Source organism: Saccostrea echinata, unplaced genomic scaffold, assembly GCF_033153115.1.
Source record: "Saccostrea echinata isolate AGI-Se365-2 ecotype Australia unplaced genomic scaffold, CSIRO_AGI_Sech_v1 ptg000025l, whole genome shotgun sequence".
Taxonomy (NCBI): domain Eukaryota; kingdom Metazoa; phylum Mollusca; class Bivalvia; order Ostreida; family Ostreidae; genus Saccostrea; species Saccostrea echinata.
In genome coordinates this window covers 21,791,338-21,804,210 of record NW_026889774.1, presented here as the reverse complement: position 1 = coordinate 21,804,210, position 12,873 = coordinate 21,791,338, and the positions used below count along the sequence as shown (strand labels likewise).

General features: G+C 33.9%; 1 protein-coding gene across 1 annotated transcript; it reads left to right on the top strand.

Moving 5' to 3' along the window:
• The first annotated feature begins 9,980 nt into the window (after positions 1 to 9,980).
• On the top strand, positions 9,981 to 11,568 carry LOC133192357 (uncharacterized). The gene has a single exon (XM_061328373.1). It carries the CDS (start codon positions 9,982 to 9,984, stop codon positions 11,566 to 11,568), a length of 1,587 nt encoding a protein of 528 aa, XP_061184357.1. The 5' UTR covers position 9,981.
• Positions 11,569 to 12,873: the final 1,305 nt, after the last annotated feature.

The window sequence follows — 12,873 nt, the reverse complement described above, 5'->3', positions numbered from 1 at the left end:
AAATCAAAGAAAATGTAATAAACAGAAAATTCAATGTTTTGTAGATGAATATGGAATTTATTTCACTCGTGGGACAGGATTTTTTGATATTTTCACTCGTGCTTCGCACTCGTGAAAATATCAAAAATTTTCATCTACAAAACATTAAATATCTACGAAAGCCTATTAGGATCAAACTACGGTAAAAAAAATAATTCAAAAGGCGTTATAACGCCTTTTTAAAAGGCATAACGTTATAACGCGAAAAAAGGCGTAATTACGCCTTTCCAAAAGGCGTTATAACGCGAAAAAAAGCGTAATAACGCCTTTTCAAAAGGCGTAATAACAAAAAGGCGTTATTACGCCTTTCTAAAAGGCGTTATTACGCCTTTCCAAAAGGCGTTATTACGCCTTTTAAAAAGGCGTTATTACGCCTTTCCAAAAGGTGTTTTTACGCCTTTCCAAAAGGCATTATTACGCCTTTTAAAAATCTAGGTGATCTAGGTCAAATTTGACATGAATTTTTAATACATGGCTAGCAGAACCCAAAGTTGGTTCTGCCTATATCCTGGATTTTCAAAAGTAGAGTGTTGACTTCTCTTAATATGCATGCAAAATGCAAACAACTGTCTGCGAGATGTGCAGGAATGTAGAAAATACTATAATTTATAATATTAAAAATATAATCTAAATATTGCATAAATAAAGATGGCTTTGGTTCAATCTTTCATATATTTACTATTTTAAAATAACGCCTTTCCATTTTTGGATATAACTCCTTTTCAAACAGGCCGGTAGTACGAATGCGAGTGGGGGGGGGGGGCTCCCCCACCTCACTTTTTGGGAGAATAGTCTTGCTATAGTTTAAATAGAAAAAATCATTTATTGATTGCTTGGTCCCTTAACATTTTGTTGCAGTATGGTTAAACTCGGGCAAGTCATTGCATTTAAAAAAAGTTTTACCGAAAAATTAGAAAAAGTTTCCCCTCAAGTTTAGGCAGTTTATTTTTTGGGGGGGGGGGGGGGGTTCTTGTTTTTTTGTTTGCTTGTCAATTTTATGCCCCCCCCCCCACACTTTAAAAGTACGGGCCTGTCAAAGACATAATAATGGCCCTTCAAAAGGCATAATAACGCTTTTTTGAAAGGCGTATTAATGCCTTTTAGAAGGGCGTTATAAGTCTTTTAAAAAGGCGTAATAACGCCTTTTAAAAGGCGTAATAACGCCTTTTGGAAAGGCGTAATAACGCCTTTTTTCGCGTTATAACGCCTTTTGGAAAGGCGTTATAACGCCTTTTAAATTTTTTTTATCGTAGTTTGATCCTAGTAGGCTTTCGTAGAATATCCTCTATGTATACTATAAATGAATGGAACTGTGGGACTGAGGAACACTTGACCAGGGGTTTTACCCCCCCCCCCCCAATTTAGGCTCATTGAGAGTCATAAATTTTGTAATATAAGTTATTAATTATATATTTTATTTATGTAAACTGATGGGCTGTATTGCCCAAAGTTATATATCCTAAATAAACTTAATATATACCGATCTAAAGCATGTCTAAGGGTGTGCATCCCTAGAGGAATTACCCAGGCAAGTTTGGTTACCATTGGGCTTATAGTTACTTAGGAATAGACCCCTCCAAAAACTAAAGTTAATGATATAAAACTTTCTTAAGGGGAGATGAATAAGAAAAAGAATTTTCTTAAAAACTGTTAAAGCTCTTTAATGAGTGTAGATTCAAATCTGTGGCCTCCTTGACTAATTTAAATGTAAATCCACAAAAGGGTTGTGGCTCTCCATTTCAACAAACCTGAATATCCTTCTACCAAGGATGTTTTGTAACAAGTTTTTTGTAACAAAATTGTCATGTTCACATTATGTGAGAAAGGCAATGTACAAAAATATCAATGAATGTTAGTAGAACGTATTGATTGCACATATTTAAATACTCTACTAGACCTTGAAGAGTAAAAAAAGACATGCTAATAATACAAGAACCCAGTTAGTAGGCTAAGAGATCAATGCATGATGTAGACTTCCATACTGGTTGCCAAAACAAACGCCATTATAGTCTCGCCACAGCCAGGTAAATTATACCAATACTTATGATAAAATTGATCTTTCTTGATTTATGTCTTTTTCTAGATTTTTAATTTATCATCAGGAATACATATTCGTATAAAACTATTGTTTATATTAAGCCCTTTTAATATACAGTTATTGACTGGGTATGAGGGCAACATATGATTTGTTGGACCTGAAGTTGAAAATGCTACCCGAGGATGCAGGCTAAGGGCAACAATTTCACCTTCAGGTCCAACAAATCATATGTTACCAGAATCCCAGTCTATAACTGTTTATACCCTTCACTTATGATAGAACACTAAAATTAAAACCTTTAAACATATTTACTTATATAATTAAACAATTTCTTTTTAAGTAAATAAATAGTCTGGCTTTTTAAATAAAAATGACAACAACGAAAAATGAAAAAAATCTTTAAATTATCACAAAACATTCTTTTTCCCGTGACCCAATCTTTCAAATAATATACGCGGTAACTCTTGAAACTTCGGCTATTTCCGTGTCCAAATATAAAATCCAAATACCTGTGGTACAAAATAAAACTTTCTGTTGCAATGTATTTGCTTTCTTCGGCATACACATGCAGATCTAATTATAACTGATATATATTTTCTAGGTACAGGTGACTCTCGATGGCTCGAACTCCGATCTCTCGAAGTTCTCAATCTCTCGAAGTGAACCTCCGGTCCCGTTTTTTCCCTCTATATAACTAGGCAAATTTACTTCGATCTCTCGAACTCCCTATCTCTCGAAGTTCTCTATCTCTCGAACCAAGACATGGGTAACGTTACACACATTTCATTGTTTTATACTCTCTATCTCTCGAAGTTTTGATTGCGTGTGTGTACACGCCAATCAAGCGTAAAATTAATGCAGCTTGGACTTACATGTGAACGCCTGGGGCTGGCATGGAGGTGTTCATTGGGTGTTTACATAGATGACACTATACCTGTGAGCATCCGAGTGTTGATAGCGAGCGCAGCGAGCGGCGCGAAGCGCCGCTCGTCACTGCGAGCTCTAACGACAACGCCTGGGCGAAGAGGAAATTCGGACTACTGCACATTCATTCAATAGAATTTTTTTCCGCAGTAATTCTGACCCACAATGCATCGCTTCTTGTTCTCGCTGCTAACTTCGTTCACGCGGTGACAACAACTAAAAATTCACACAAAATAAACTCACCTTAATTTAATGGATATTGCATGCAGATAGTAGATTAAACGTTCTTTGTTTAAATATTTGCACTTTTTAAACTTTGTTTATGGAAATGCAGCTAACATACGGCGTCATGTGACGTCACAGTCTAGACGTGCGGTTTGAAGAGGCGGATCATAATAATGAAGTGAACACTGCGCTCGCCCCAACGGTCGCACCGTCAACATATTATAAATAATTAATTGGTTATAATTGGTAAATTATAAATTGCTTCACAACTTATTTTGACTTGACAGCGAGAAGAAAATTTTTAGAAAATAATTAAAGAGGCGTCGTGTTATGAAGTTTTATTAGAGTGTACATAATTCCAGTATGACAAACATTGCACAAGAAATCCTATCTCAAGAATTAATACCGATTTAATACGAGAAATCTGGTAAAGGACCCGATCAAGCCCGGGGGGTAGCCACACCGACGATTGCTATTCAGATTTTATGTAATCATGAAATGAGAACAAATAAATATTAAAACTTAAAGAGATCGTTTTATTTATTCAAAATACGATCATTGTTGTTGAAATCAAGTGAATTACCTGTAAAATACGAATGAAAATGTACAATGATATTTTCAACTTATACTTCCGGTATTTATAAACGTAGAACAATGATGATCGGAACTGAAAAATCAGGATTTTATTCACTTTCTATCTCTCGAACCCCTCGATCTCTCGAACTTTTCTTGCGGTCCCTTGAACTTCGAGAGATCGAGAGTCACCTGTATTTGTGACATTTTTTTTATTTGAAATTATTTTGGATTAGAAAGCTAGGGACAGCCTTTCCCTATGGACGTAATGACAATGTCAATAGTGTTGGAAATCTTTCCAGTCCACAGTGTAACAATGTAAATGTGATGGGACTTTTTAACCATACACAGAGACGTAAGCGTAGTCATGGGCATTGGTCTTACAATAAATCTTTAATACACGATGTCTCTTTTGATTCATTACTACCTTACGTAAATCAACAGTTAGGTCTACATCATATTCGCACCAAACTTTACTCTGTCCCTTTGAGACTTTTAAATAGTCTTCTTGAAAAGGTCAAGGAAAGTCCATTTTTTGATTCCTCGACACCAGAATATAGGCTCGGATCTGTGATTATGGATATTGCAAACCATAGGCTTTTTAAACCCTTGCGTTTTACTGACGAAAATGCAGCTAAAACAATCCGTTTTTTCCTTAAAATTCAATATGCCAACAAAGGGATTGACGCGGTTAATATAAGTAATATTCTTAATCACAAAAGGGTCCAGTCTTGTATTCCACCATATTTCAAGTTAAAGACTACACCTTGTATTTCCTACAAATATACATCGACTATTGCTTCCAAACTTTTTAATTACAAGATAACTTTACAGGGCCTGGATATCGAATATCTGAAACATAATCCTCCATCGTCTTCATGTTCTTCTTCGCCCTATAACTATAGTCCTGCTGGACACGTTATTACTGGTGACGTAAATATAGTTAATAATGAGGACCTTAGATCAGTAATTTTAAAAGGTCCTAAATTTAGGGAACCCCGATCCTTCAACTGGCGTCGGAATTTCATAAGTATTATGGATTCTGTAGAGGACTACGCCAGGCGATGGGCCAGGCATGAAAAAGAAGACCTTGACACCTATGTCAGAATGGATTAAATGTATCAGATGTATGTTAAAATCACGTATTAAAAGATTGAGGGGCAATATGAGAACCATCTATCCTTCTGTATTCAATAATCCAGAAATGAAACAGAATTAGATAGATTACATGATCAGTACGTACTGGTCCCTGCTGACAAAGGAGGTAACAACATTGTCTTTGTTTGTAAGGCTCATTATATTAAATGTATTTTAGAGGAACTTGGATTTAATTGGTAATCCAACTTATATTCGTAGTTCCCTTTCTAAGGAAGAAATTCTTCAAAATCATATGTCAGTTTTCAATATTTTTTAATATTCCAAACAATCAAAATGAATTTGAATTACCATATCTATATTGGATTCCGAAACTTCATAAAAATCCTTACAAACAGAGATGCATAGCGGGCTCCAGTAAATGTTCTACCAAGCCTCTTTCTTTACTCCTCACTAAGATATTAACAGTGGTGAAGTGGTGAAGGAGAAGCTTCAAGAGTACTGTGCAACAATATATTCGAGAAGTGGTGTAAATCAGATGTGGATACTTAAAAATTCCAAGGAACTTTTTGGAAAATTTGAAATCACAAGATTTTACCAAAATCAACAGCTTAAAAACTTACGACTTTTCTACTTTATACACAACCATTCCCCACGATAAATTAAAGTCCAGGCTTTTTGATATAATTGACAGCTGCTTTTTCAATAGAAATGGAACTCGTAAATATTCTTACCTTGTCATTGGTCATTTGCAAAATTATTTTGTTAAAAAACATTCTGATTGTACACACAAGTACTCTGAGGTTGACATTAAAAAGATGCTTGAGTTTCTGATTGACAATATTTATGTGGTTTTTGGAGACCAGGTCTTCCAACAATCTATTGGAATTCCCATGGGTACCAATTGCGCCCCGTTATTAGCAGACCTTTTTTTGTATTCATATGAAGCAGAATTTGTCCAAAATCTTGTACGTGAAAAGAAGAAAACACTTGCTGTGGCCTTCAACTCGACATTTAGATATATCGACGATGTATTGTCAATTAACAATGGCTATTTCCATTCTTCTGTCGATACGATATATCCTGGTGAGCTTGAGATAAAAGATACCACAGAGTCTGACACATTTGTTTCATATTTGGATATTTTACTTGAAAAAGACGTTAATGGTAATCTAACAACCAAGCTTTATGATAAACGTGATGACTTTAACTTTTCAATCGTCAAATTCCCTTACTTATGCAGCAATATACCTTCTTCACCTGCATACGGGGTATATATCTCTCAGTTGATTCGATACGCAAGAGCATGCTCTACGTATGTACAATTTCTAAAACGAGGTAAATTATTGACAAACAAGTTGATGAAACAAGAATATCAGCTGTCTCGTTTAAAGTCATCATTTCGTAAGTTCTATGGTCGATACGATGACCTTGTCAGCAAATACAATTTATCATTGAGTCAAATGCTGACTGACGTTTTGCATACTAATAGTTAGGTCATTATTTACACACTGAATTGTCAACGGATTTTCCCGTTATTTCCCAATCACGACAAGGAGCACACGGCGGGTGTGACCGGTCGGCAGGGGATGCTCACTCCTCCATGGCACCTGATCCCACCTCTGATGTTTAGAGGTCCGTGTTTGCTCTGCTCCTATTTTGTATTATTTAATGGACTTTTGAGCTTGAATACTGTTCGTTATCTCCATATATTTCATTCCAATGCCTCACATTGAGCATGAATATACTTAATTATTATCCATGGACTTATATTTAGAAATATTTTACTCTTTTATTCCTTCATAATAAAAAAAAATCTTGATTTTTTTTTCTTTACTTAAGAGCCAGAAATTTTAACTCTTATCATGGACCCAGACAAACCTGCTAAGAAGTTGATACAATGTAACCTGTGTGAGACTGAAACGGTACAGGTTTACTGTGATACATGTCATGTCAAACTGTGCAATTCCTGTATTGGAGAACACATGGCATCTGATGCATCCAAGAATAAACATGAAATTGTCAGATTTACATTTCAAAAATCAATTCCACTTTACCCCCTATGTGCATTTCATGACAAAGAACACTGTGAAATGTACTGTGACGATTGTAATATTCCTGTCTGCATTACTTGCATTACATCTTATCAACATTCAGGTCATAAATTTTTGAAACTTTTGCAAGTTCTGGAAAGAAAAAAACAGATTGTCAAAGAACAAAATGAATTAAATAAAGTAATATATCCAAAATATCATGAAATTGCTTCTAATGTAGAATACATAGTAAAGGACGCGTGACCTTGACATTGACGATAAAAACAAAGCGATATAGATACAACATTTGTTTTTCCGGCACTTATACTTTGCAGTTTTTTTCTTGCTTTACAGTGCAGTTGAATTGTCAAAACTTTGCTATATTCATATTTCACAGAAATCTTTTGTTTTGTGATACAATTTTCTTAAAAGAAACACATGGTTTTGACTCATTATGCAACTTTAAGATAATGGGCTCACTTTTGATCTCAGTCTCACTTTCTCATGATAAATTTCTTTTGTAAAAGTGAGGCCAAGATAAAAAAAAAAAAAACTCATCTAAGTTTTAAGGCCCCAAGCCTGGGCACGTTAAAGTTTTAAAAATAACAGATACTATACTATGCAATTTAGATAACATTACATGTTGATTTACACCAAGTTGACACTCGGGTCGGCAGCAGAGATTCGATCTGAGAGCGAAGAGGCCAGCGAAAAGGTGGGGGGGGGGGAGGGGGTGACAAGCCATACTCATTACTCAACTAGTATATAATATTATTTCGCATGTAATTAAAAAAAAATCCCAGGATGGAGAAAAAAGAGTGCTGTTGATATTACATGAGAAGTTTTTATTATGTAGAACGTATTAAGAAATTAATCCCTGCATGATGGTGATGATGATTAGTTGCCATTTTTGAGTTGAATAATGCACGTCTACTTATCATTTATGATTAAGATTATGAAACTGAAAATGATTTAAGAAGAGAAATTGAAACAAAACAATTTACGGTGGAATGTGAATATAAAGATTAAAATATGTCCAGATTATAAATTACTAGTAAACTGCTGGATTAACCCCCGTATTTGTATAATTTGTAATATGGACCTGTTCCAAAAATGGTTACCTGGTCATCTGGAAAGTGTAGGTCAGATACAGCATCAAAGCATGTCTAAGGGTGTGAATCCCTAGAGGTATTACCCATGCAAGTTTGGTTACCATAGGGCTTATAGTTACTTAGGAATAGACCTCCTCCAAAAACTTTAATCAAGCTTTCTTTAGGGGAGATGAATAAGAAATTTAAGAATTTTCTTAAAAACTGTTAAAGCTCTCTTAATGAGAGCAGTTTATTTGTGGCCTCCTTGACTAATTTGAATGTAAATCCACAAAGGGGTGTGGCTCTCCATTTATTGCTTTGTAACAAGTTTGTTGTAACAAAATTGTCATGTTCACATCATGCGAGAAAGGCAATGCATGTACAAAAATATCAATGAATGTTAGTAGAACGTACTGATTGCACATATATTTAAATACTCTAGCTACTAGACCATGAAGAATAAAAAAAAATGACATGCTAATAATACAGGAACCCAGTTAGTAGGCTATGAGATCAATGCATGAAGTAGACTTCGATACTGGTTGCTAAAACAAACGCCATTATAGTCTAGCTACAGCCAGGTAAATTATACCAATAAGAATCTTTTAAAACTTCTGAAAAAATTGATCTTTCGCGATTTAAGTATTTATCTAGATTTTTAATTTATCCATATTCATATAAAACTTTTGTTTATAAGCTCTTTTAAATATTTATTATACGTATATAAAATCTAGGGATGGCAACGAATATTCGAACATTCGAATATTCATTCGATGAGTTGATATTCGAATATGAATTTAAGATTCGAATATTCGGTGTTTTTCAGATTTCATAAAAAGAAGTACTGTGATTAACAAATTTTGATTAGAACAGTGTTGGAATTATCCCTGTTTAATTTACTAGCGATCAATTTCGATCGCCTGATTTCTTTCACTACTTTCTTATCTTATAAAGCTACTAAATTACATGTATTTTGTTTTGAGTAAGGTGTTAAAGAATTGTACAATAATGCTTTATGTATAATACAAAATGTACTTTCATAGTTTTTATTAGTTAGATACGATCGGATCTAGAATCGAGGACAACAAATGAAATCTAAGAATGTCTAAAAGGCGTGAAGAGTATACTTATCAAAATAAAATTAATGGATCATTGAATGAATGTCCGATAGAAGTAATCTGTAATTAATATTGTAAAGGGCTTAATTTCAGAATAAATATGTAAATTACTTGATTGTTTCGGCTTGTACATAATCCTGAATTTTATATTCATTATCGGGAAATTAGTTAATTACCTAGGAAAATTGTCTATGGAAATATTTGTTTACATTGTATCAAAGGTTATAATCATATTAATTTTCTTATCAGGCAGATAATTGTAATTCATTACACGTATTGAAATCTGAACAGTATACCGTTACGACTATCTTGCCTTTTGTAAGACGACTGGTTCCTCAGTTGGAGCTACTATAAATACACGTTTCATTTGTTAAAATGATACTTTTCTACATTTAAATCAATTTTTTTTATTTCAAACATTGACAAATATCAAATGGAATTTCTTATTGTACACCTACAAAAGTCTTCATACAATTTTACTTCCAATATAAGTATACCTACGCTAAAACTTTCATGAGAGTAGGACGATGCATATTTAAATTAAAACAGATTTTTTTTATCGAATATTCGAATATATTCGAATACTTTCATTGAATATTCAAATATGAATTTTTGACAAAATTGACATCCCTAATAAAATCCAAATACCTGTGGTACACAAAATAAAACTTTCTGTTGCAAAATATTTGCTTTCTTCGGCATCCACATGCAGATCTAATGATATTTCTACTTGATTATTATCTATGGACTTATATTTAGAATATTTTCTTTTTTTATTCCTTTATAATAAACAAACTGTTGAAATTTTTTTCTTTACTTCAGAGCCAGATATTTTAACTCTAATCATGGACCCAGACAAACATGCCAAGAATTTGATACGATGTGACCTGTGTGAGACTGAAACGGTACAGGTTAACTGTGAAACATGTCATGTCAGACTGTGCAATTCCTGCATTGGAGAGCACATGACATCTGATGCATCCAAGAATAAACATGAAATTGTCAGATTTACATTTCAAAAATCAATTCCACTTTACCCCCTATGTGCATTTCATGACAAAGAACATTGTGAAATGTACTGTGACGATTGTAATATTCCTGTCTGCATTACTTGCATTACATCTTATCAACATTCAGGTCATAAATTTTTGAAACTTTTGCAAGTTCTGGATGAAAGAAAAAAACAGATTGTCAAAGAACAAAATGAATTAAATAAAGTAATATATCCAAAATATCATGAAATTGCTTCTAATGTAGAATACATGATAAAGGAAGTAAAAAAGAAATATGATGATGTTTCAATAACCATAACAAAACATGGAAAAGAATGGCACAGAGAAATTGACAAAGTTGTTACAAAACTAACATCTGAAGTTGATGAGATGAAAACTAAACAGTTAAAAATTTTGCGGAGGCATCTGGATGAAATTCATGTGAAAATTTCTGAAATAAGAAATGAAATTGATTCAAATGATGTTGATGTAACCACCATGGATGTTTCAGAACTTTTAAGTTTTAAACTTAATGTAGAAAAATTTAGAAATCCTCCACAAAAACTTATGCTGCCTTTACCGAAATTCACTCCAGGAAAAATCCAAGACCTTTGTAGCATGTTTGGAACTCTATCATCAGGTAAACTTTCTTCAGAAATCATTACTACCATAAACACTGAGTATGAGAGATGCCTAAATAATGTGGCCTGTCTGAGTGATAAAAAAATCTGGACAAGCGGTGATGAGAACACCATAAAACTTTACAGTATCAATCAGGGCTCATTACTCAAGTCAATCACAACCAAGTCAAGATGCACACCCTATGATATAGCAGTAACAAAACATGGTTATCTTGTTTATACCGATCCTAGTGACAGAACTGTGAATATTGTGAAGAATGAAGAGATAAAGACTATCATAAAACTACAGCACTGGAGCCCTGGCAATATCTGCAGCACCTCCTCTGGTGACTTCCTGGTTATTATGACTAATATTATGATACCCTCAATATCAAAGATTGTTCGTTACTCTGGCTCTACAGAGAAACAAACCATTAATTCCGATAAGAAAAGTCTTCTCTTCTTATCTACAGATACTAAATATATCTGTGAGAACAGGAACCTGGATATCTGTGTGGCTGACTATGGAGCTAAAGCAGTACTCGTGTTCAGTAAGGCTGGATTACTGAGATTCAGGTACACTGGTCCAAAGGACCAATTATGCAGACCAAGAGGAATCACCACAGACAGCCAGAGTCACATCCTTACAACTGATTCATACCATGATTCTGTCCACATCCTAGATCAGGATGGACAGTTCCTTCATTATATAGAATGTGGATTGAGTATACCCAGTGCATTATGTATAGATGCAAATAATAGTCTGTTTGTTGTTCAACAGAAAAACAACCAAGTGAAGAAACTCAAATATCTGCAGTGAACACAGAGGTGCATTGAAATATGAGATTGTTCGTTAACTGCATCTAAAACATGACCATGATCACTGAGTCTGTTTTATGATTTTGACACATTATAATGGAACGCCAAATTAACATTCAAATATTTGAACCTATCTTCAAATGAATTGAATATAGATATAATTGAATTAAAGAAAGGTCTATTTGAATTAAAGATATTAAAGTGTAAATAATTAAACCTATCTTTAAATAATTGATCCTAAGTTTAAATAAATTAAACCTGTCTTTAATTTCATTAAAGATAGATTCAATTCAATTACAGATTGAATTTAACATTAATTACTTAAATGTAGGAGAGAATGATATAATTTAGATTCATAATTTGCTATAATGTATGGAATGTGCCAAATTAACATATATTCAAATTATAATATCTGTACCTATCTTCATATATATGTACCTATCCTCAAATCAATTTTACCATGGCCTAAAGAAAACCCCTTTTGATTTTAAGATCCAAATATCAAGGTCATAAATCCATACATTCTGTTTGCGTGTAACTATCATTTCCAGCAGATGTCTCAAAAAGCCTTTGAGCTTTTGCAATGGAATTTTATACACAACTCCCTATGGCCTAAAAAGATCTATTGATTTTGAGGTCAAAAGGTTAGGGTCATAAATCCATTCATTCTGTTTGTGTGTATAAACACTTTCGTTTCCGATGTGAAGACGAATAATGACCCCCATAGAATAATGACGGGGGGGGGGGGTCATTTTTCAACGACAAAAAATGACCCCCCAGTGGTAGAAAAAATTGATTTTTTGTAGAAAAAGAATCCTAGGGGTCATTTTTTTTATATGTGGGTCCTATAAAAAAATTGACCCCCGTTGAAAAATGACCCCTTTTCCAACAGAGTGCATGATACAAAATTTATAACAGGTTATTGATGCCATGGTTTGAACCTCAATGTTTAATATTCTTCTTTATGCCCTTTTTTTGACCAACACTGGATCAAGCGCGCGATTAAAATGCAATATTTACATTTGCAAATGTTTTCTTTTATATAACACTATTAAAAGCAACGCGTATCTATATCCGTATAAACACGGGTTCCTCGCGTCATAAACGTTCGACGTAATTTCTCAGTGACGTCATAAAGGGTCGACGCGCAATCAGAGGATCAAACACGTGCCGTTGGGTTTGAAAAGTAAAACGTTTCACGTTTTGAAGATTATAATCAGGCAAATATAAACTATGAATAAGTCACAAATGTAAATATATGTAATAAGGTATCATTTTAAAACATCTATCGGGCTATAAATATGGG

What these genes read in the sequence shown, in the direction of transcription:
- LOC133192357 (XM_061328373.1), top strand. Translation starts at nt 9,982, where the DNA reads ATGGACCCAGACAAACATGCCAAGAATTTGATACGATGTGACCTGTGT.